The sequence below is a fragment of the Pleuronectes platessa genome, chromosome 11 (genome assembly GCF_947347685.1).
Source record: "Pleuronectes platessa chromosome 11, fPlePla1.1, whole genome shotgun sequence".
NCBI lineage: Eukaryota > Metazoa > Chordata > Actinopteri > Pleuronectiformes > Pleuronectidae > Pleuronectes > Pleuronectes platessa.
The window spans coordinates 13,595,582-13,620,006 of NC_070636.1; the positions used below are offsets into that span (position 1 = coordinate 13,595,582).

The following is a 24,425-nucleotide window of genomic DNA, read 5'->3' on the forward strand; positions in this document are numbered from 1 at the left end:
ATCTTATGTCCCCAATGTTAAGTGTATCATACCTTTATCTTACCTAAGAACCTCTGGGTGGCGTTCGGAACCTGCAAGTCACTGACCCCACCACCAGCACCCTGAATGTCAAGTGGGAGGCTGCTGAGGGCAACGTTCGTCAGTATCGGGTCTTCTATGTTCCTGCAGCTGGGGGAGAGGAGGAGATGGTGAGCCGGATAGGAGCTCTACACCATGCATAGAGCTTTCCCTCTGCTCATACACAAACTGATGCTCTCCTTGTTGTTACTCTATCCAGGTGCAGGTATCAGGCAACACTTACAGCAATGTGCTGAAGAACCTGCAGTCTGATACTGTCTACACTGTAACTGTGGTTCCTGTCTACCCTGCTGGCGAGGGAAAACGCATGTCGGAGAACGGCAAAACATGTAAGCCCTGCATGCATATGGTCAACTGATGTAGATGAGAAGTTAGAGTAGAAGACAGAGTTGAGGGGTTAAGAAGAGCCCACGCAGACTTGGAAGAGATTGACAGCAGCGATTTTTTCAATCGTCAGGAATCCATTCATGTCTGTCCAGAAGGAACTCACTGGCTTCAGCTGCTGGCTTTGCCGTTCCTCAGACACCTAAAAACAAAAGGCTGCCGGTTGTTTCTAATTTATTTCATAAAATCATTCAAGGCGCTTTTGATTCTGTGATCAAACGCCGTTCATGCACACTCAATCAACACCTTGCATGTGAAACATAACTTACAACATAATAACGACAGGGCTCAGCTCTGTCAGCTGCAGTGAGTTTAAATGGGACATAATATGAAAATTCCACTTTTGTAGTGCTTCTACACGTTAATTTGGGTATCTGGCATGTCTACCGTCCCAAAAACTCTGGAAAAAAACAACTCCCTCGATTTTTGGTGGTTCCTCTATGTCAGAAACGATACGCTAGAGTGCGTCGAATGGGATTACGACCGAAATAAACGTCATAGTCACACCATGCCCATGTAGGGAGTCTTGCTACATGGCCTTGAACGAGCGAGCTAACACTAATGCTCGCGAGCTAACCCTAGGGGCTCCCCCCGGCTAGGGGAGCCCGGCTCCCGAGCTAGCTTTAGCTCGCGAGCTAACCGGGCCGGTGGAGCCCAGCTAGCGTTAGCTCGCTGCTGCTACCCGTCAGACAATATGGCCGCATAAACAAGGGACCCCCAGGACACCTCTAAACGTTGACTCAACAGTGTGGAAGGATGCTGCTGCTGCGCCAGCTCAAGCACCCACTGCTCCCACTGCGGGGCTGCGCTGGAGAGCTGGGGCTCCCGCAGCCAGGCTTCGGCCCACCTGACTCTGGTTCAAAACGAAATTGTTGCAAGATTGTATCTTCGTCTCCAGTAGCCATATTTCTACAGAGGTAATGGATAGCTAAAAATCTGGGTGCCTGTATCTCGTGAAGGAGGGAGGGGGGTGAGGGGGGGCGGGGCACTCAAAACAGGTCAATCTGAGGAGGGATGTTTTAGACATGGTAAAAAGGTGCTGTTTTAAATGATCTTTGTGGTATTTTGACCAAAATATGTTACAGACATTTCATTAAGACCCCAAGGAACCATATCAACTGTGGTAAAAGGGGCATAATATGTCCCCTTTAAAGAGCAGCAATTCTTTTTTCACTATTTCTCCCACCGTTTCAAACCGCCAACCTCTGCCGGGAATGAGTCAGCATTTTGCGGGGGTGATTGCGTAGGAAGGAATTCCTCCGGGTTGGCCGGGTATAATGGTGTATCCTCTCTCTTTACCGTAATGTTGTCCATTTATAGGTTGGAGCGGAGGGTCGTGGTTTAGATAATGGGGGGAATCGGGGAGGGAGACCCATTGAGTAATTGGCTCCCCTTTGGGAAAAAGAAACAAGGGTTGGGAGTGGGGAAGGGGGTTAGAAATGAATGAAGAGCATTATATGCTTTATGACTCTCAACTTGCTTGGCTGGGGTCATGCTCCATGGCTGCTACTGTTACCCCCACTTTCCCTTCCATGGCAATGATGCCTCGTGTTTATTGGCCTTTTCCTGGACACATTACCCAACAACTCTTGTACAGTATGTACAGTACATCAGAGCATATTGACCTTGTAGCATTGTTTCCTCTGTTGAAAATTACATTTATCCTCATTTTACCCTCTTTGACGAAGGATCACACCCCCAACACTTGAGCTCTACCATTGCAAGGTCACCGATGGTTAATTGTTCCTCCAAGTTCAAAGCAGCTCCCTGGGCAACAGTGAAACTTTAACAGTACGGATGCTCGCTGGCTGCGTTTTGCCCACTGCGTTTTCTCCCACTTTGCATTTATAGGTTTATAATTGGGAGCAGCACAAAGCCTCTAAACATCTGCTTTGGCTTTTTTAGAAGGCGAGCTTCACACGGGGCCACACAGATCCCTTGTGTATCCGTTTCATTAACCTTTAGGGCGTTGACAGGAAGTTTCCCGTTAATAGCTGTTGTGTTAAATAAAGCCTTTAACTGCTGCGAGTATTGTTCGAGTGTTTTTATTGAAACATTCCCATGTATTCATTGGGCTGCTGGCTGTCTGCAGAACTAGACCATGTTTTTTCAGTTGAGACAAAGAACGCCAGCACTACTATTCAGGAGATTCAAAAAGGTTACATGCAGAGTCTTGTAAGTGCGGAGAAGCTCCACAGGATAAAAAAGCCTTCATAATAGAGCAAAACTAAGAATAAGTGTATTTGTATAGTGGTATTATGAATGTTTTAGAGAACCTAACTGAAAATAACTCTCTGTTTCTGTCTCATGTCTCTGATCTCATCCTTCCTCTCCATCTATCCGTCCAATCTGCATAAACCACTCATGTCCTCGACCTTTCACCTCACCTTGTCATCACCCTTTCCTATCTGTCCACACTACCTGTCATCACACTTCTCACCACTTTGAACCTTTTTTTTTTACCTTTTACCCTACCTTAACCCTCACCCTGACCTTTCGCTTCCTCACCATTACTTCTGCCTCTAACCGTCCGACATTCCCTGCTCGGCAGTGGAGCGAAGCCCCGTCAGAAACATCCAGGTCTTCAACCCCACCATCAACACTCTGAACGTTCGCTGGGAGGCTGCCACGGGCCCAGTCCAGCAGTACCGGGTGGTCTATGCACCTCTGACCGGCGCCAAACCCTCTGAGTCGGTGAGTTTCCATCGCTGTGTGGGCAGAAGTGTAGTTTAGCATATGTTGTATGTATGTAAAGAAAATACATTAAAAGCATACAATATGCACACACAAACAGTCAGGGATCCACGAGAAAAGAGGGTGGAGGTGTGAGTACATGTGGCACAAAGAGGAACCCACTTGGGCAGCTTCTACAGTTCACCATGTGTCATTAAGAATTAAAGAGCCTCATCCTGAACTATTAAAAGCAAATCATCAGTCTGTTCGCCAAATGGTGCATGTGTGCAGCTGAATTCTTTTCATTAACAGACGGATGAAGTTCTAAACGAAAGCATTAAACCATTAATTAGAGCAGATTCCTTAATTACAACTTCTGTTCTCGACACGGTATGTGGCATCTGGCACCAGTGTGCCCACATCTTCATGTGTGAAGGACTTCTGGCTCGACAACTTTTGAAGTTTTGCCAGTGAGACTGCACTGTTAGGAACAGTTTCTACATTGGGACCCTAATAACATGCTCTTTGAAGAGTGAGGCATACTCCAGTTTATTGATGGAGACCTGCTCTCTGCCTCTATCCCTATTGGTTCACACATTTATGTCAGACTCAAACCTTTTCCGTGCCAAGAGCCACCGATATGCATCAATGGCAATGCGGCATTTGTTAGTCAGCACCATCAAATTTACCACCATATGGAGATCAGCAGCATGAATTACCCACTTAGTTTTATACCGAGACTGTCATGCACATCAGTACGTTTTTAATCAGGAAAGATGGAAGCAGATTTAAAGTTACGCAATCAAAAGAGAACAGAAATAGACGGCCCGACATTTACATGAAAACATGGTGAACAGATTCATCCATCAGTCTGCAGGTCTGACACACATATGGCGCTATTCCTCACGTCCAACCCCAATGCACAGGTTCTCCCTTTCTGTAGAAACCTCCAGCACAGCTCTTCATCCCCCCCCCCCCCCACAGACACACACACACTCATACAGTACACTCACACACACTCATACAGTACACTGCCACACACACACACACATACAGTACACTGCCACACACACCGACACACACCGACACACACACACACACACACACACACACACACACACACACACACACACACACACACACACACACACACACACACACACACACACACACACACACACACACACACACACACACACACACACACACACACACACACACACACACACACACACAGAGGAGTGAGGAGGAGGTGTAACCAGTGGTTCTGACCGACAGTGGTTCTGACCGACGACCCCCCCCCCCCCCCAGCCCCAATAGCAGCACCACAAACCCAGACATCCAAAGAATATCTGGCTCTTCCTTTCACTTTCTTCTGACAACAAGAGGCTGCAGGGAAACAGGCAGGTGTTAGAGGGAGTGTGCAACACAAGCAGCTTTCAGAGGAAAGGGAAGGGGGATTTATCCACATTATCTCTGTCTAATTTGACTGATCTGAACGTGGTTTACATATACATACAGCTGTGTTAGTTCCTGACATGTTTGGTGCCTCTGTGCAGGTTTTGGTACCAGGAACCACCACCACTGCCTTGCTGCAGCAGCTGATCCCAGACACAGACTACAATGTCGGGGTGGTAGCCCTGTACAGCGATGGCGAAGGACCCACCATCAGCGACAGTGGAAAGACAAGTAAGAACCTGGGATAAGACCATCTAAATGCCCTGTGTATCATGCTTCCTACAAAGTACAAATCCAGAATAAATGTTTGGAATTCATCGAAAACAAACCTTTTTTCTTGCTCCCACACTCAGCGCCCCGCAATGGCCCAAGGAACATGCTTGTGTTCGACCCCACCACCACAACCCTCTCTGTGAGCTGGGAACATGCCGATGGCCCTGTCACAGAATACCGCATCACCTACGCCCAGACCACAGGAGACCCCATCGAGGAATTTGTAAGCATATGTATAATAAATGGTTTTCTGACCATAGTCCAAAGTGATGACTAACACTAAGCCAGATATGCATTGGATTCTTAATGTGGCCCGTCTTTTCTCTTTTAGACCACGGTGACAGGAAACAGAAACAACGTGGTCCTGCAGAACCTGGACCCAGACACGCCCTACAACATCAAAGTGACAGCCATCTATTCTGATGGACCAGGAGGGGAGCTGGAAGGAGATGGACGCACAGGTACAAACTGCTCCATCCTCACAACCACAAGAGTGTTGAGTTTGTGCATCTTTTAAACTGATGCTGATTCTATTTAAATACATGAAATCAAGCATAAATGACTAATGCTTATTAAAGATATCACACACACAGACAAACACACATATGCACTTACAATAGTGCTGAAAAATCTGAATAGACTGATCCACTGATTAGGATCTTAAGTCATTGCAGCTGAAATGGAATAAGTGAAATTCTTGATGTTTGCCAGAGAATCATGAAATGGCTGCATTCCACTCAGGGATAACTCATACTTGCAGTGCCGGCCAGTGTCTTACTAAGTTTTGCCTTTTTTGAACAAACAAAATCCTATTAAATATCGTAATGCTGCTCCCCTCCTTGAGGCAGCTCTTTTTTCCCCACCACAATATCTTTGATGTGTGTGAAGTGTTATTACCCTCTTGATCACACACTGATATATTGTATCCATAATTCAAAATCCATAAACAAGCTCTGATACAGTAATTACCCGGCTGACAGCTCAATAGCAGCTAATAAAGGGAAATTCAAAAGGACCTGCAGCCATTCCAGTGAACTGAAGCTTTTTTAACTGTTTCTCAGTCGGCATGCTCGGCCCCAGGAACCTCCGTGTCTCTGATGAGTGGTACACACGCTTCAGGGTGGCCTGGGACGCCGCCCCATCCAGGGTCACCGGATACAAGCTGATCTACCAGCCTGAGGGTACGCACGTGTTTTACGCTGATGAAATAATCATAATTTGTTACCATTCTTATAAAATGGTTTAATAATGTAATAATGACATTTTACGCCTCTTCCCAGGCTCCGATGAGTCCATGGAGACGTTTGTTGGAGACGTGACCTCCCATCAACTGAACAGCCTGAAACCTGGAACCACCTACGACCTGAAGGTGCTGGCACAGTACAGCACAGGCCTCAGTGAACCTTTGATTGGTCAAGGCACCACCTGTAAGTTGATGATACTAGGAGCTATTCTCATGTACATAAAGGTGTTTTAATTGGTCAGAGGAGAAATACATGTGTGTGCTAATGGTCACCCTGCATGATTCCCTTCAGTGTACCTGAACGTGACAGACCTGACCACCTACAACGTTGGCTACGACAACTTCTGCATCCGCTGGGCCCCTCACAGAGCAGCGACCTCCTACAGGCTCAAAGTCAATCCTTTTGACGGTAAGCGTTGAACTCAGTGACATCTTGAAGAGGCCGTGTCGAATCAGACAATAAATCTTTTGAATTACTGCAAGCTGGATCTGTCTGACGTTGGTTTTTTCCTCTCCTCCAGCCTCCAAGAGAGGAGCTCAAGAAATCACTGTAAGAGGCTCTGAGAGCAGCTACTGCTTCGACGGCTTGTCCCCCGACACCCTCTACGATGCCACCGTGTTCACCCAAACCCCCAACCTGGAGGGACCCGGAGTGAGCGTCAAGGAGAGGACATGTAAGATCACATGGGGCACTATATTAATATATCCTCACCTGTTAAAGTATAGTACATCCTAGTCAGTCTTTTGCATTTGTCTGTATTTTATTTTTCAGTGGTCAAACCCACAGAGGTGCCGACCGAGCCTCCCACTCCCCCTGCACCAGTAACGGTCCCCCCTGCACTCGACGGTTAGTAGAACTTTGACATTTGCGTCCTGCGAACTAACAAAATAATAACTCTTACTTCTAAGTTGAAATCAATCTTCATATTAACACCCTTGTATCTGTGCCACAGTGTGCAAAGGTGCCAAGGCAGACCTGGTCTTCCTCATCGACGGCTCCTGGAGTATTGGAGACGAGAGCTTCAGCAAGGTCATCCAGTTTGTCATGAGCATGACCGGAGCCTTTGACGTCATCAGCTCTACTGGCATGCAGGTCAGCACGAATCTCGTCTTTTTCTTTCCAGTGATATTTGTCTCTCCATAGATGTTTACAAAAATAAAAATGTATTCACCTTCTGTTTGTCTTTTGAACAGGTCTCATTTGTGCAGTACAGCGATGACGCCAAGACAGAGTTCAAACTGAATACCTACCACGACAAGGGCGTCGCGCTGTCAGCCCTGCAGTCTGTCCGCTACCGAGGAGGAAACACCAAGACAGGTACGCCCTGATGTGTTGGCACCTCTAACTCCACAATCTCATCTCGATTGGTCTGTTCCTTGATATCTCGCTCTCTCTGGTCCCTTTTCTTCACGCAGGCGTTGCTATGAAGCATGTCTATGAGAAGGTGTTCACCTCGGACAGCGGCATGAGGAGGAACGTCCCCAAGGTGCTGGTGGTGGTCACAGACGGACGCTCCCAGGATGACGTCAAGAAGAGCGCTGAGAAACTGCAGCATTCAGGTCTGTGTGGAGTTGTTTATCGTTATCTTTATATGTGTTTTGTTTTGAGTTTGCATATTACATATGTACAATATCACACATGTCATGTTTCTTAGTAGAACTGTTTGCTCACACACCTCAATTTCCTTTACGTTGTGGCAGATTTAATAAACTCTTGTTAAAAACGATTATTGGAAGTAGTACAATGGTATTCAAGTTTTTGTTTGTGTGTGTTTCCCACACAGGATACAGTGTGTTTGTGGTGGGAGTCGCCGATGTCGACATCTCAGAGTTGAGACTTATCGGCAGCAAGCCCAGCGAGAGACATGTGTTCGTGGTGGACGACTACGACGCCTTTGCCAAGATCCAGGACAACCTGATCACCTTCATCTGTGAAACGGCCACTTCCAGTAAGACAGAGATCCATCTACCATTAAAACAACTCTATGGTTTTCGTAAATTTCTGCCTTAGTGCGTCTGCAGAAGTAACAAGAAGCTCAATAATGTATCTATTGCCAGAGGAATTGCAAAAAGTGTAATAAATCAAATTCCCTAAACCGTAATCGCTTCCAACTCCAAATAACATCTCTACATCTACCTGTTTCAGCTTGCCCTCTTATCTACATCAATGGATTCACCACACCTGGTAAGCATAACACATCTCCATGAAACATACACATTAACTTGTCCTGGACAGAGTCTGCTGGCATTACCAAACCATAATTATAATTTTCCATTCAGGTTAAACATGACTAATGTGTCTTTATTCCAATCCCCTCCAGGCTTCAGGATGCTGGAGGCTTTCAACATCACAGACCGGTCGTTCGCCGGCATGAACGGCGTGTCCATGGAGCCGGGCTCCTTCAACAGCTACATCGCCTACAGGCTGCACAAGGATTCCTTCTTGAACCAGCCCACCAAGTAAGAGCTGAGGCTGAATAATATGTGTGTGGGTGTGTTTGTGTGTGTGTGTGTACAACAGAGAGAGTGTGAGTCTCACTCTACACATATCCCCAGCCTATTGGCCTCATCTCCTGTGCGCAATAATGGTGCTTGACCCACAGTAATTATTCATAATCATGTTCATTCGCCTTTGTAGTCAGAGGGGTTTGCCTTCTCCCCTTTGGCACTGACCCGACAGCTATTTGTTGTTGCAGCATGTGGACCAGGCGCTCGTCCCTCCTGTGGGAGCTGACATAGCTGCCCTGGGTGAGGCGCTCTGTCTCTTTGTTAGACCACCATTTAACTGGTGTTAGGCTGAGTATCAAAAGCTCTTCAGCATACTTGGTTAATATGTTTATAATGACGTGTATTTTGCGTGCGTGGGCACAGCTGTTGACTGAGGTGCACAAATGGAAACACTTGGAACTGCAGCAAAAAAAGGAGAGGGGACAGAAAATGCTTTCAATATGTGGTCAATTTCTGCAAGGCCACAGGGAAAACTGGCAATCAGTTCCAGCTTCTGCAGCCAACGTGACACACTGGCTGCTGAATCACTGCGCCCGAGGTTTAATACTTGTGCTATTCATTTCTAACAGGTGATGTTCCGACTGCAAGTGTCATGAGGGCACAGCTCGGTCTCATGACACCTCATGATGTATGTTTGTTTTTTCTAACACTAACAGGGAGATCCATCCGGAGGGTCTTCCCCCATCGTACACCATCATCCTGCTCTTCCGCCTGCTGCCCGACACAGGCTCCGAGCCTTTTGATATCTGGCAGATTGCAGGCAAAAACAACAACCCTGAGGTCGGGGTCACCGTCAACCGTAAGTCACCCATCCTGGTGTTTCCGTGCTCAGCTGGAGGGCGGGGGGAAGCTGCTTTAGCCGACCCAACGTAAACACAGCAACATGCACAGTTTAATTACCAACTTGTGCTCCAGTCTTTTTTCTATTTAACTTATTAACAGAACATTGCAGTGTATTGACCTGTGCCAGATTTGATAGGCCGGACATAGAAAGCCTGCATTTTCTACTTTATCTTTGCATACATTTCTAACACACATGGTAAATACATGCACATAATCACAGCCATGGACCTAATCCCTCCAGGCCTCCTCTTCCTCCCTATCCTCCCTCCACAACCATGTGTTCTCTGCTGTTCCGTCCCTGCTTTGCGTGCCACCGCGTCGTAACACACTGTCAGGAATTCATCAAGGACTCCTTTCTCTTTTCAGCTTCCAGCAAAACAATCACGTTCTACAACAAGGACACCCGAGGAGAGATCCAGAGAGCCACGTTTAATGAGGAGAAAGTGAAGCAGGTTTTCCATGGGAGCTTCCACAAGGTAAACACAGAGCATGATTTCCTTTCCTAAAGAGAAAGTTTGCTGTGTGCACCACATAGTGATATCATTAAAGTTTGGCTTAGACAGGAAAGACTGATCTGATTGTATAGATCCTTTTGTACAGTTCGTTGTTTTGACTCTTTTTACTTCCTTCACAATTATTGCTTTTAAATCTCTTCCTATGTCTGTGAGTGACTTCTATACCTTATGTGATTCCGCTTAATTACATTTTTATGGGGGATTTTCTTATCTTTATTCAAGAGCGTGGACTTTCCGTTTGAGAACAGGTCCTGATGATTTCATGGTCAGATATTGAAATGCCTTCATTCAAAATGCTTTGATATTTTGTTGTTTGCTCTCACATTTCCTGCGATCCAGCTTCAGCTCTTCTCCTCATGCTCAGGCTGCTTCTGTGCCCATGCGAAACGTCTACTATCGGATTTTATTTTTATTGCGCTTGGATTGTTTTATGCAATAAGTCTGTCAAAGTTCCCCAACCAATGCTAAGTGTAGTGTTGACCAAGGAAAGTTTCCCACCCTCGTTGTGGCTGTGTTTGCTTTACTTCTTTGAGAGTCCCGTACAGGTGGTTACTTTACTCGGCCTCCGGGAGCACAGGAAATCCGTCCAAGCAACAAAATATCGAGTGCAAACACAGTTTGAGCACAAGCAGAGATAATCTATGCACAAGCAGGGGCTATTGAAGTGCAAGCAAAGGATTTTGAGTGACATTACAAAATCTGAATTCAATCAATAAGTCCTACTCTAAAAATGAAAGACCAAGCTCTTGAGTTAAGAAAATAACTCTATACTTTTAATGCCAATGCCATGTTGCTGCAGCGTGTTACCTGTCAGATGTTTCCTGCGCTCCGACTCAGACTGCAGTCAACTGGGCCTTGCACCTTTTTTACGATATGACATTAAGCTTTGTTATTTTTAAGACCGCAGGCAGTTACTCTGATAAATGGTCTGTGGAGCCTATAAATTATTTTATGGTGGGATTGGAGGGAAATGCTGATACCTCAGCCACCCAACGTAATGTGAAAACTGTTACAGTTACTTACAGAGGTCTGACTGCATCAGGACAAGTCTGCTCCGAACTGGATTGCATTTTAATTTGGCTTCGGCCTGAGTTGGGTTCAAGAATGTCCTGAAGCATTTTCAAGAAAGACGTCGCCTTACTTTTCATGAAATAAGGAGATTTTATTATATTTTCTTTACTCTCATGTTATTTCTGCCTCTCTTGCAAGAAAGTTAGATTGAACTATCTCAGGGGAGAGCCGACTAAAAGATTAATTATCAGCTGCTCTCAAAACCTCTGATCTAATTTAAAAGAACCGCCCACAAGGGTGTTATTGTTTTGCAAGCACTTTGTTTCTCCCCAGTGGCTTAACCACCAAATCAGGCCCACATTGCCAAGCTTGAAACTGTGATAAACAGCATTTGTATGGTATGGATTCTCCTGGGGCCGCAGTGAGAGGTAAAAAGAGGCATCCAATGCCTTCAAGTCCAACTCAAAGCAGCTGAGAATATAAAACATCCTCTGTTGTGTTCCACCACAGCAGGGTGTAGCGAGCAGAACAATGAGGGACAGTATATTTTCATACGGAGCTGGATCAACTTAAGAGGCTGTATTCATCCCTGGGGGAGATATGGCTGGTTCCAATGTACTCTAAGTCACGTCCATGGATGCAGTTTGTTCCCAAGGACAGTATGCTGATGTAGTACACAGGTTTTTTTTACCCCTAATTCTAGAGTAATCCGAATGAATGACCCTTTTCAATACAGCAGGGTCTTATCAGACATCAAAGTGCCCCCACTTCCTGACATTACAAATTGCAAATTTCTTTGGGACTGATGAGAGGAATAGATTGGCTCGTAGATCAGAGCGTTCTGCAAATGGATTTTTTTGTTTGAGCATTTAGTATCCACACAAATAATTGTAGGGTAACTTCACAGATGAATGAGACCGTGGAAAATGTTGGGTCAGGTCTGGATGTACTGTAAATGACATCACTGCTGGTGTAGTTGGATAGCAGCTTGATTTGTGTGTGTTTGTGTGTTCGGTCAGACTGTGGCCATAGTGGAGACTGCAGTCTGAATATACACTGGGTGGCTAGTTTGTGGTGCGGTAGTTGGTGTTTCATGAGCTGGCAGATCCACAGCGGTCTACCTAGCTGCCCATTTGCTGGTCGGCTGAGTGAGTGCCACTACTGTGGTGGTGTGTGTTTACATGTTGTCAAAGGTTTCCCAACACTTTGTCCATGGCTATTACAGAATGACCGCAGTGTGTGTGTGTGGGTGTGTGTGTGTGAGTGTGTAGTATATGTTTGTGCGTTTAGTCACTAACGACAGTTGGGCTCACTATGTGTGAAGATAAGATGTTGACCTTTAACCTTTTGGTGAACCAAGTGGAGCCTCAACTTAGGATCTTTTATCACTAAAATATCTATTGACATCTTCAGATGTATTGTTTTGAGGGAACAAAAGTCCCAAACCTAATAATATGCAGTATATTAACAGAAATAATAATGTAGAAATAAACGTTTTATTTTAATAAAATAAAGTACTCACTTCTGAGAAGTTGGAACAAATTAATTGCATGAAGAAATTGCTTTGGAAGATCAATCAGGTTTTTGTCACTGTCCTCATTTCAGATTTAGTTTTTCACATAAACATCGATTTAGAAATTTCTCTGATGCTTGATAGAAGTTCTTTTGTAATGTTTAAACTATTTGTAATACACTGTTAAACACTAGTGCGTCAGCTTGCAGATTTAGCTTCTCTGCAGAGTAACTGCAGAGGTCGAGGTCTGCTCCTGACGAACATGTGGGAAAGCTCTCAGCGATGACTTGAGCAGATGCTGTAGCTCACTACCCCACTGGGGAATCCCACCCCACACTGGACGGGTGGGAGTCTGTGGCAGGAACCTTCCTGTTAACCCAAGTGAAGAAGACATTTTCCTTAAGCCACAGTGACTAGTCATGTGTTTGAGTTGTTGTACAGTCACGGCTTCAATTTCCGTGCTGAAAAATGGACAACCCTGACTGTTCCTCGAGAAGTCTTGAACTCGGTCGTTCAAACTTTCCTTTCAGAGGCTCAGCAGGGAGGCCTGTGCCAGTATATGCACACACTAATTAAGACTGAGGGGGCGGGGGTGGGTGAATGAGGTTCTCCACAAAGCCAAAGCTCTCCTTGATGCTGGCCTAAAGCATGGTTTGCCAAAATTTCCAGTGACTGCTCTCTTTGTTCATCTGACATGCTGAAGTCTTTTCTCTGTGTCCTGGACAAGTGGGCTTAGTGACCCGAAATAAAAGCCCATTGGAAATACAGGAAATTATGAATTAAATTAATAAACAGAGATTGTCTGCTCACTCGATCTGTTTTAAAGAGAGGACTGACACCTGCTTATTAGCTTGTGCATGAAATTAAGACTGTGGGGCCGTCAAGGTTGAGGACTACGAAAGGGCCAAGAAAAATAAAATAAAACCTGATAGAAATCATCGAAATGTGAAAAGTGCATTAGAGCCAAGAGCCTGAAATCATATGTAGTGTTGACACAGGGAAGAACTGCTCTGTGTTAAGAATTGATGAATGGAAATTGTTGATCTGTCAGCACATCGCTGCAGAGGGACCATATCACTCAACAGCACATATCATCATCTGAAGAAGCAGTAGACACCCGAGAGATCCTGATGTCTTATTTTCCAGTGACTGAAGTGTTTTATATTGTGTTTACTTATTGGTCAGTGAGGTAATATACATACGTGCTTATTATTTGCGCCCCCCAGAAGATCCTCCAATGTTTTATCCGGTAAGCTCTCAAGAGCATCATGGTGTAATATATCCACGTCAAGCCCCTGGGATAAACGACACCCCTCTCCTCTTTGCGGTTCACCAGATAGTTTGTTCTGTTGCCAAGGAAGTCAAATGTAATTTTGTGATTGGTTGCCAAGAACTATGGCCGAGTCTGCGGTTGGTACGGGCTTTTTAGCGAGGAATGGTAGCTTCCTGACATAAAGAAAGCTTGTCTGACTGATGAGCAGGGGGGGAGTTTGCCACTGTGAAGGGGGAAAGTATGGAAAGTGTAGGACTTGTGTGATGGCACGCCGCAAAATAATATTGTTTCAAGATGTGGAGCCGGGTCCTCGGGACAGGAAACCTCACAATCTGGCACTTTGTCATCCCCTGTTGTTATACAATCACTGAGTGCAGCTTTAATGTTACACTAAAATGCCAACTCTTGTATATTTCCCCTTTTATAATAGTCCATTAATCTGCAGAGGGTTCAAAAGGCATCTGTTTGCCAAATCAGTAACCGCTCTGGGTAATATCAGAACCTATAATTAACATGGGTCTGCAAAGACTAAACAAAACTGAAATCGTGCAATTATGTGGAATAAATGAACAGCACCTTTTCTCAGACAACATGGTTTCAAAAGGCTCAGTTCAGTTGTTTCCGATTATGCCCCTTCCAAATAGAGACAAACGACAAACCTTTACCAAAGCTCCTGTGCTCTTGCAAGTCTTAGCCCAGTCGTTGGGTCGTGTGTCATTAACGGAGCTCTCTCTCTCTCCACCCTATACCTCGCTTTTTCCCACAGATCCACATCAGCATCTCTCCGGAGAAAGTCAAGCTCAACGTTGACTGCCAGGAGGTGGCAGAGAAGCCGATCAAGGAGGCCAACAACATCACACTCGACGGCTATGAAGTGCTTGGCAAGATGGTCAAGTCTGGAGGCGGGAAGAGGCAGTCTGCACCAGTAAGTAAAAAAAAATAAAAACATTTGGAAAACCACACTTGGAAAAGCATTTTTGTGCGTAGATGCAAATTTTGGTTTTAACTGCTCCCAGTGACTGCTGGAAGGACGAGTCCCTCCATCATCCTGTCTCTCTGAGGGCGGTGTTGTTGTCTGCTCTCATCATTGACTTTCATTTGTGAATGGTAGCCATTTGTAACACCTCTCCATGTTTTCTTCTGTTGTGCAGTTCCAGCTCCAGATGTTCGATATTATCTGCAGCTCCAGCTGGATCAGCCGAGACAAATGCTGCGACCTGCCCGCCACAGTAAGTGTCACTGTGAAGTCATTTAATACTGAAGTCAAGAGGTCATTTACAGGTGCAAGACTGGAGAATTTACCAGTTCTTGAAGAAACAGGATCATTAATTTAGATCTAAGCTAAGGGAATTAGTAAGAAGAGAGCCATTCCGATTATATATACTGTATACATGCGTAGCATCTCATAGCTTCACCGTCTATGTTATCTTTAAAATGGAATGTGGCCATTGAGTGAAACGAATGGCTGATAACAAGATTACTTCTTGCGTCAGCCAAACTGAATAAAACCTTGTATCCTGTGTATTTGTGCTGATCGCACTGTTGCCGGCACGACCTCCCGAAAACACATGAAAACAAGCGCTCCTTTAGATCACAGAGCAGACAGTGTCATATATTTATTTGGATACACCATTTTAAATAGCGGATGCAGGCACATTTATCCAATTAGAGGTAATTCGTCTGCGATTTGCATCAGATATTAATACACCACATCAATGATCGCCGTGTTATATAATTTGCACAATGCCAGAGACTCGCTTTTTGCAGCTGTCTCTGAGTATTTAGTCTCAAGGACTGAGCACTGACTTTGCTAATTCCACTAACATGTCAGCGTGAGCCACTTTTCCACCGTGACCTTTTGCTGGGTTTCTGATCTGTCTCCTCTTCTTAAATGACCAAGGCACAGCCGCAGTTCGCCATGAAACTGTCAAGAAATGACATCAGGGATTTTGGGGGTTGTTTTACTCTGCAGAGTAAGATGTGGTCTATGTTATTAATGGGTATGAAAAGGAACTATCTTCTAATGTCTGTCTCCTCTGTCTTCCTTTCCAGAGAGATGAGGCCAAGTGCCCATCCCTACCCCACTCGTGCACATGCACACAGGACAGCATCGGCCCTCAGGGGCCCCCTGGACCTTTGGTAAAGACACTTTCCAAACACAGCCAATCACTGTACCTTCATGTCTTTATCTACCTCCTCTTCCTCTGTCTGTCTTCACCTGATAATGTTTTCATCTCAGTCGACATGTTTCCATGATAATGATAAAGCCTCTTCCCTGTGCTGATCCACACAGAAGGCCTAAACGTTATAATTAGCATCTCAGCTTTAAGTACCTTCTTGACATTGGCCTGCTCTATAGTCTGGACTTCAGTAGACTGAGGTGGTCCCTCGAATCAGGAGTGGTATTTTCTTTTCCTCTGGAAAGAGCAGTAGAGGATGAGACCAGTGGCATGCACGGAAATATGGGTTTAGGGAGAAGTGTCAAAAGATAAATGGCTGTTGGAAAAACAACAGTGAAAACGTCTCGGGGAGAAGTCTGCAATATGTGTGCTTGGTTACCTCACTAAGCCCCAGTGAGGATTTCATAGGGCTTGTTTTTTGGGGGGCTTTTGGAATCTGCTCCTGTTGTTACACTCACTCAGCCTTTTTTGGATCTTTGCTTTTCCAGGGCAGCCCAGGTTCTAAAGGACCACGAGGAGACAGAGGAGAGCGCGGCAATACTGTGAGTTTAACTTTACGTCACTAGCATGCAAAGTACTATCTGTGTTTTTTTAATTTTACAGGCTGTGATTTATTTTACTCTAAGTTAAGTGCTAAACAAATAATCAGACGCTGTTAATAGCCAATGAAGTTCGCTGTCATTATCAATAATAGTAAATCTACACATAATAAACCTCAACTTCTCATTGCCATGGAATTTCTGAAGCTATTATTACTCTGCCAACACTACTAACTTTTCATTTTCTGTATCGGTGGAATTAAAATGCTCATTTAGGTTTGTCTTGGGGTTGTTTTCCAAGTGAGTGGCTTTGTAACGGCCTTTATGTTCTGACTGCGTGATTCTTCAGGGTGCAATGGGTCCACGCGGTGAGCAAGGACTCCCAGGATCAATGGGACCACCGGGTCCACAAGGCCCTAACGGACTGTCTCTGCCTGGACAACCTGTGAGTTTACCTCCGCTATAAAGCATTCATACATGATATTAGGAATACAAAAAAAATATGACAAGGATCAGACGGATTTGAATGTATACGACAGACACTGTCATGTATGATTAGTGTTCGTATGTGCTGATATGAAGGAGCTGTTTGTGTGACAGTAGTTGAAATATACTGCAGATCCACCAGCCAGATGGATTTACAGCAACAGCCAAAACACATTAGATTCCCGTCTACAGGCAGCTAGACTGCTTCTTTATTTTCTTACCAGCAGATGTTCTTGTCAAAACATGAAATCAATCACAACCGAAGCCTGAAAAAAGGTATAAAACAAAGATTGAAGCATCTCGCAAACCTCTCTTTTCGTCTCTCCTCCGACTTCAGGGTCGCCAGGGACCAAAGGGAGATTCTGGAGACCCGGGCATGACTGGTCTGCAAGTGAGTACTCCCCTCGCCTCTTGTGCTTTATGAACAGGAAACAGGAGACTATCCATACAGAGCAGCGCTGCTGCTACTGGAGCCTGGATTCAGTCCATACAGCGAGATTGAAACCACACTCTGGGTGGGAGGTTCACCATGCCATCCTCCAGGGGGGAGACCCACACGCTCAAATCAGCCTGTTGATTGACAGACAGTAGAGGCTCCAGTGATGCAGTTAAACTATTATGAAGTGTGGACTCGTGTTACCAGAGGGGAATTAGGGAATGGAACATGTTCTTCTGCAATGTAACTGAAGACTAAAGTGATGTTTGAGCGTCTTTGACTCACAGTAGTTTTCATTTGGGGGAAACTCCTTGGATGAAAGTTCAAAGTAGAGATGATTTAACCCTGAGCTTCTTCAGATTATCGATACCACTGCCCGATTCAGAGAACAGAATTAAATTTTACATCACATGAGAACTTGTGAAAGTGCATTTCTGAGTGGGCTGGCATAACGTGGCCATTTTTTGGCCGGGCGAGTTTTCATTCATCCTACTGAGGTGATCTGAGCCAACTCCCACTATTGAACTGGAAAGAACATCAGCACTGGGTATTCTGGCCTCTGAATAAACAATGTCTGACATGGGAGAAAGTCCCATTCTGAGATATTTACAGCCTTTTGGCAGCATTGTGTTGGCTACTTCACACAAAAAAGCTTATTATAACAGCTCAGTTCAAGTCGATGTAAGATAGAGATTCTTTCAGTTTAAAGTAACAAGGTGATATCTTTGGCCTAATAACTGGTAAAAAAAAAATTCTGTAAATTCTGGTTTAAACAGAGGCATAAGGGAGCTGTGTATATATGTTGTTCCTGATCATTAGTATTTGATTAAGTGTGTCTGTTTCTTTCCTAGGGTCCTCCTGGGCAACGTGGTCCTCTGGGCCCTGTCGGACCGGGCGGAGTGCGGGTATGTTCTAACTCTAGGCCTGCTCAGTGTACAATAAGCATACAAATGGATCCAACACTCACTTTACACACACTTTGCATCTGATCACCAGAAGTCCTGTCATTATGCTGCATGTTCTCATTTTCGTCATCCAAAATAATACCTGAGAATGTAATTTCAAACGACAGACTCGCGGCGGAAGCCAATGTAAAGTTATGACACTGATGTATTACATGAACATGGTCCCTGGAGTGTTGTAACACACGTGTGATTGTGTGTTGTTTCTACATAGGGGCCACCAGGAAAGGAGGGACCATCTGGACCCAGAGGCCCATCAGGGCCAATGGTGAGTGTGTTTGTGCCTTTGTCTTGTGCAGAAAGAGCGAAATGATTATTCCTCAAGTGTGTTTTACCTCCTGGTACATCTACAACTATTACTGCCCTGGCTCCATTGCACTCTGCTGGAGTAGCATGTTAACTGTAGTGTCACGGCCCTGTTGCTGTTACAGGGATGGCGCACGCATCTCATTTTCTTCCTCTGTGGTTTTGGTGGAGGTCTGACTCAACTTAATACAGCCACCGTTCCATCAGGCAACACTCCAGCATAGAATTCACATTCACAATACCATCCAAAGTGCTCTCTGTTTCCATCTCCTCTCTAGTGCGCTTGGCAGCTTTTGCCACAGTCACCAACCCCACCTCCCTCCCCCCAAGCCCCTGCAGCATAGATCCCCATTTAAAGCATTTCATGTTACACAACCATTAATACGGAGCAGAAGTGAAATGATGCAATCACTTACTGGGCAGTTATTTTAAAATAAACACTACTTGCTCTTTTCCTCTTTTTCTCTCAGGGAACCCCTGGAAATCCAGGTGTACCAGGAATCACTGGGAAAACCGGGAAACAAGGAGATACAGGAAATGCAGTATGTATTGAAATAACAAGGCTCAAAGTGATGGTTACATGAAAACGTTCAGGGATGGAGTTTAGGTTTAAGTTTAAGGACATTGTCACTGCTCAGTCTAACTTTTCTCCCGTCTTTGTCAGGGACCTGTTGGCATTAAAGGAGAGAAAGGAGAGAGGGTATGTATAGTTTTGCATTGACTGAATCATACATGTTTTATCCAGCAACAATAGAGACGCAGCGTCATCTCTTAATGAAAATGTATTTTTTTTCCCAGGGTGACTTTGCATCCCAGGGCATGATGCGTTCCATCGCCAGACAAGTTTGTGAACAGCTTGTGAACAGTGAGCAAAACTTTTCTTGTTCCTGAAGATTATTCTAATGATGCCAAGGGGATGAGTTTAACAGTCCTCAAAATATTTATATCTTATCCAGGTCCCACTTACTTTTTCCTCTTTTCACAGGTCAAATGAGCAGAATCGACATGCTGCTCAACCAGATTCCTTCTGGATATCGTAGCAACACTCCGGGGCCAACCGGTCCTCCTGGACCCCCTGGCAACCAGGGACCCCGCGGAGAGCCTGGGCAGCCAGGTCGAACTGGTTTCCCTGGAGGATCAGGTACACCTGGAAATCAAGGAGAGAGAGGTACTTTATTTTTCTACTTTTTCCAAAAATATACCTAAAATACTGTTATAATGAATTCACCCCATGTTCCATACATGCTTTTTAGATATACGCTAATTTAAAAAAACTGCTTTATTGATGTAAAATATGATTTGTTGCCTTCTCCATGGTTTTTGTAGGCTTGTCGGGAGAGAAGGGAGAGAGAGGATCTCCAGGAACTGGTATCAGAGGACAAAGAGGCCCAAGTGGTCCACCAGGTAACACAGGTTACCTTCTCTTTAGCCTGTTTTCGTTGAATCTGTCTTCACAGTGAGCCAGGAACCGTTGAATGATCCCCTCCAGAAACAGTTTGCTGGTGTCCCACTGTTCTCTTACCACAGATTCACTGTGACATCAAAGTAGTCCCGTATTCCAATTAAAATGACACAATGCTACCAGAGGCCAAGTTTAGCGACAATATATATGATTCAGGCACTGACGTTTGAGCAGCTGCACCACATGACTCCTTTGGAAAAACACCAAACACAATCCCAGTTCTTTCCTCTCTTGAGGATTTACAGTATGTCTTGTGTATACTGAGCTTCTCCAAAAACTGTGCACATGTGAAATATTAAACAGTAAATGGAAGGTATTTACATCCAACATTAAGGAGATGCATTGTGTGTCGAGTTAAGACAGTGAAGGTCATGTTGTGGTCTCAGAAACATTTACTAGAAAACGTTATCATAGACTTATTCATCAGATAAAAAAAATATCATGGCCGTTTCTCGGTTGTAGTTGATCTGTAAACGGCTTCAGAAGATTTCTGTTCTCCAGGGAAGGTATTGCAAAACATCAGGAGCCTTCTATTGATGTCTACCCCACAACACCAAACCCTGTTTGTGAATGAAGTGAGACACAACTGAGGACCAGAAGGAGGAAGTCCACGCTGATGACTCATTTGTGTGTGTAGTTGGATTGTTGTACAATGAGCTTTCTTTGGTGGCTTCATTGACAACACATGGGCTCACTTAAGGCAGAGAAAAAGAGAAGGGGGGAAATTTCCATCCTGAGTTTTTACCGTCTAGACACATGGGGCCAGGGGGTAACTCCACAAAGCTCCAGACTTTTCTCTTTTTTTTCCTTTTGAGTCCAGCTTTTTAATTGAGCCATTGATACATTTAAATTACAGTGCTTTAGCTCCATGTTACCCCCACCTTTTCAACAGAAAATGTACGGGGGGGGGGGGGGGGGGGTGCCTGTGGGTTTCTTCGCTGAGCTCCAGAGACTCCCTTTTTCTAACCACCCCCTCACTCACCTTCTCTTTCCTAATTGCAGGGCCACAAGGCGAGTCTAGAACTGGACCCCCAGGTACTTCTGGCTCCATGGGGCCTCGTGGCCCTACAGGTCGCCAGGGTACTGCTGGGGTGAGGGGACCACCAGGACCCCCTGGATACTGCGACTCTTCTCAGTGTGTTGGCATTCCTTACAACGGACAAGGATACACAGGTACACACAGTACTCTCTAGGTCCTGCATGGTACTGCATAAGATTAAGGACTAAGTGTATGCAGACTAATGACATTTGCAACTCAGTGCACCACTTCTTTCTTTGATAATATATGGAGGTATGGATGTTCCACAGTGATGATATTATACAGAAAGCAGTTTTAATGCAATTCCAATAGAATTTCATTCACTAAGCTCCGCCCCCTTAGTTACACTTGTCCTGCCTGTCAGGCTTTTCGTTAAACAGTGGGTTAAGCAGAGTCGATTTCTTGTATTTAGCTGACGACAGCTGATTTGAATAAAAAGAGAACTGTAACTGGCAGATTTATTTTGGCCGTAAATAGCTAGTGAATGAAGCTAATGCTAGCTTCATGGGTTGTTTGAGAACCGCTTGAAAGCTGACTTTTTTTTGTTTCGGGGTTTTAAATATATATTTTTTTATACCCGTTTCAAAATAAGAATGCTTTCGAATGGTCTTCAATATGCATTTGATGGGTACATACATGCTATTATTTCTAAAGACCCAAGAAGATAGCTAGCATATCAAATAGTTTTATATAGAAAACAGAATAAAGCCAGAGTATCTTTGACACAGCACTTTTATTCAAAACTAGTTAAATATATATATAATATCATATGATAAGAAAACAAAATCCAATATTAGACTGTTATTTGTTGTTTAATCATCCAATGTGTTTTTGTGATTCTGACAATTTAAACTGCGACTGTCAGTCAGTTACACATTTCACTTCTGAATGAGAGACTGAATGAATTCTCCTAATTTCAGGTCAGGGTACAATCAATTGTCTTTCCTTGACATAATGAACCAAGTCAGTTTGAATACACACAGCCACTGGCATAACATTCACTGACAAAATAGCATCTATCCTCCAGGGAAAGACTTGTCCGACTGTGAAATGTCAAAACGTGTGAAAGACGCAGTTTGGAGGCAGGGGTTTAGTGAACGATCAGCATCCAATACCTCCATACATTTGTTGTATGATTTTAAAACTGGCATGTTCATTGCATTCTAGCTAGTATGATGTATGATGACTTGCATTAAATCAAGTAATATGCTAATAACCTTGTTCCACAGAGAAAACTCACACCCTCTTTTAAACTATTTTCAGGTACGGCATAATAAACGCTCTGTCAGCTGTGCCGCTTACACTTTGAAGCCAAGTTTCTGAGCGGTTTGCCCACTTGCTATGGGGCATGTAAGGATAATCACCATGGACATAATTATTGAACATTGAAACAAAACATTACAAAAGCCCCCAAAAAATTGCAAAACGGAGCGGCACTAACATCAACTCACAGCTACAAGCTACAGCGATGGCAACCTGCTGGCCTGTTTGCATCTTGAATCACCAACCTTTGGGAAGTTAAAAAAAAACAGAGACTGAGCATTTCTACGAAAGAAGGAGCATGTACAAAAACACCATCCAAAACAACTACTAACAAAAAGGATTTCATAGCTGAAAGCAATGTTGATGTAGCGTTGACATGTGTAAATAAATCTAATGATTTTTTTTTTTTTTTTTGCCTTGTATATGATTGTTTGAACCAGGACATTTCACTAAAAATTAAGTTAACATCTGTTTGGAGCTTGTGCCTCATAACCCTCTGCTTACTTACCACCAGCATAACATTTGTTTAAGACGCCTTAAGTGACTTGAACAGCTCTGGTACAGAATTAAGCATGTTCCATTTGTACTTTTAATTATCATGCTCATTGTGTACATTCAGTGTCATTTCCATGTGTCATTTGTAGTTTTAACTGCTTATTTGACTGCGTTTTATTATCCAATAGCTTGAGGGATTGCATTGTAAATGTCACACCACAGTTTTTTTTCTTCATATTTAGCTTTTTTTGGTACTTTAAGAAGCAATAGTTTGACAAGGCATTTTCTGAAAGTCCATTGTGCAATATAACTTAAATTTTGCATGTGAAAAGTTGTAAGAGGGGAAAAAAAACTTTCATTTGATTGGCCGTCCCGAATACTTTTCTAGCCGACAACTACCCGCCCGAAGCTGAGGTAGAGTCTATACCTGTGGAGCCAGCTGGAGAGTTTGACACAATACAATCGCCCGGTTACTCACGGAACCAACGGGGAAAGAGATCACTAACCAGAGACAATACAGACACGTCATAGCTTCAAGAAAGAGTTCTCAGAAAGTGTAAGATTGAAATGACTTCCACGATCACTTAATGTGAGGATCATGTGATATTCAGAGCAAAACTAGTACTTATATGGGTTTGATACCCCTGGTTATATTGAACATATATATTTTTCTTGACATGAGAAAGTTTAGCAAGATGACTACAAACCTACATGTTCATTCATTACAAACCTGTGTGCTTGCTAAGTGATACCCTTTTAAGTGTCTGCTTGTAAAGTAACTATAAGTGTTTATCAGAGTCCATTGTGTAAAGCACTAATCATGTGAAAACCAGCGGAAAGTGCAGCGAAGAAAGACAACCCATGCTTTTTTTTGTCTATTTACGATGTGTAAATCTGTTTCAGATACGCCAACAATTAATTTGGAAGATTAACTTGATTCCCAAAGATTTGTTCATTATGATGTTTTATATGACTTGTAAGCCAAGTGATAATCTGACTTATTGTAACAAACCAAACTTTTTTTTCTGTTACCAAAGGTGGAATTGCATGTTTGTGTTGTATATTTACTGAGGATTTCTAAGTCAGAATATAGTTGTTTTCTATCAATGCAGTTTGGATTTGCTTGCAAGACTATGGACATAGAATTGCCTTTCTCATGTTTTAACTGCACATTTTGTGAATTCCACACAGCCTTATTTTCTTATTTATTTCTGAAACAGAAGAGGCATTTTTCAATAAAACTACTGAAAATGTAGCATTTGTCTTGGCCTCCCATCTGTACAGAACATTTCGTATAAAGCCAAATATATCGAAGGTCAGCTCTACAGCTGTTAATCAAAACTTACCATCTTCCCTTGTCTACTAAAATCCTCTAAATGAAAGAGAAGTCTTCTGATCCGGAGTGACAAAACCTGTTCATCCAAGCATTAGGCCTGAAGGAGTGGAGTGTCTAGCCTTCATTTATATTGACAACCAAATAGGATC

The 24,425-nt window shown here is 43.9% G+C and overlaps 1 protein-coding gene across 4 annotated transcripts in view; it reads left to right on the forward strand.

Annotated features, from left to right (window-relative positions):
* Nucleotides 1-24,195, forward strand: part of col12a1a (collagen, type XII, alpha 1a) — a 56,516-nt gene extending 32,321 nt beyond the window's left edge. For 3 of the 4 annotated variants that reach the window (XM_053434564.1, XM_053434565.1, XM_053434567.1), the window contains 34 exons: nucleotides 49-188; nucleotides 278-407; nucleotides 3,014-3,156; nucleotides 4,695-4,824; nucleotides 4,947-5,089; nucleotides 5,198-5,327; nucleotides 5,928-6,047; nucleotides 6,147-6,293; nucleotides 6,402-6,518; nucleotides 6,631-6,783; nucleotides 6,882-6,956; nucleotides 7,063-7,202; nucleotides 7,304-7,427; nucleotides 7,526-7,669; nucleotides 7,894-8,058; nucleotides 8,256-8,294; nucleotides 8,431-8,569; nucleotides 9,274-9,416; nucleotides 9,827-9,936; nucleotides 14,539-14,697; nucleotides 14,924-15,001; nucleotides 15,825-15,911; nucleotides 16,441-16,494; nucleotides 16,841-16,936; nucleotides 17,315-17,368; nucleotides 18,265-18,318; nucleotides 18,590-18,643; nucleotides 19,152-19,223; nucleotides 19,346-19,381; nucleotides 19,480-19,546; nucleotides 19,667-19,849; nucleotides 20,008-20,085; nucleotides 21,146-21,316; nucleotides 23,329-24,195. In XM_053434564.1, coding sequence (XP_053290539.1) covers nucleotides 49-188; nucleotides 278-407; nucleotides 3,014-3,156; nucleotides 4,695-4,824; nucleotides 4,947-5,089; nucleotides 5,198-5,327; nucleotides 5,928-6,047; nucleotides 6,147-6,293; nucleotides 6,402-6,518; nucleotides 6,631-6,783; nucleotides 6,882-6,956; nucleotides 7,063-7,202; nucleotides 7,304-7,427; nucleotides 7,526-7,669; nucleotides 7,894-8,058; nucleotides 8,256-8,294; nucleotides 8,431-8,569; nucleotides 9,274-9,416; nucleotides 9,827-9,936; nucleotides 14,539-14,697; nucleotides 14,924-15,001; nucleotides 15,825-15,911; nucleotides 16,441-16,494; nucleotides 16,841-16,936; nucleotides 17,315-17,368; nucleotides 18,265-18,318; nucleotides 18,590-18,643; nucleotides 19,152-19,223; nucleotides 19,346-19,381; nucleotides 19,480-19,546; nucleotides 19,667-19,849; nucleotides 20,008-20,085; nucleotides 21,146-21,316; nucleotides 23,329-23,471 — 3,818 coding nt within the window. In that variant the 3' untranslated portion in view covers nucleotides 23,472-24,195. Of the gene's footprint in view, nucleotides 1-48; nucleotides 189-277; nucleotides 408-3,013; nucleotides 3,157-4,694; nucleotides 4,825-4,946; nucleotides 5,090-5,197; nucleotides 5,328-5,927; nucleotides 6,048-6,146; nucleotides 6,294-6,401; nucleotides 6,519-6,630; nucleotides 6,784-6,881; nucleotides 6,957-7,062; nucleotides 7,203-7,303; nucleotides 7,428-7,525; nucleotides 7,670-7,893; nucleotides 8,059-8,255; nucleotides 8,295-8,430; nucleotides 8,570-9,273; nucleotides 9,417-9,826; nucleotides 9,937-14,538; nucleotides 14,698-14,923; nucleotides 15,002-15,824; nucleotides 15,912-16,440; nucleotides 16,495-16,840; nucleotides 16,937-17,314; nucleotides 17,369-18,264; nucleotides 18,319-18,589; nucleotides 18,644-19,151; nucleotides 19,224-19,345; nucleotides 19,382-19,479; nucleotides 19,547-19,666; nucleotides 19,850-20,007; nucleotides 20,086-21,145; nucleotides 21,317-22,445 lie in introns of all 4 variants that reach the window. The other variant, XM_053434566.1, reaches the window with a different exon arrangement.
* Nucleotides 24,196-24,425: the final 230 nt, after the last annotated feature.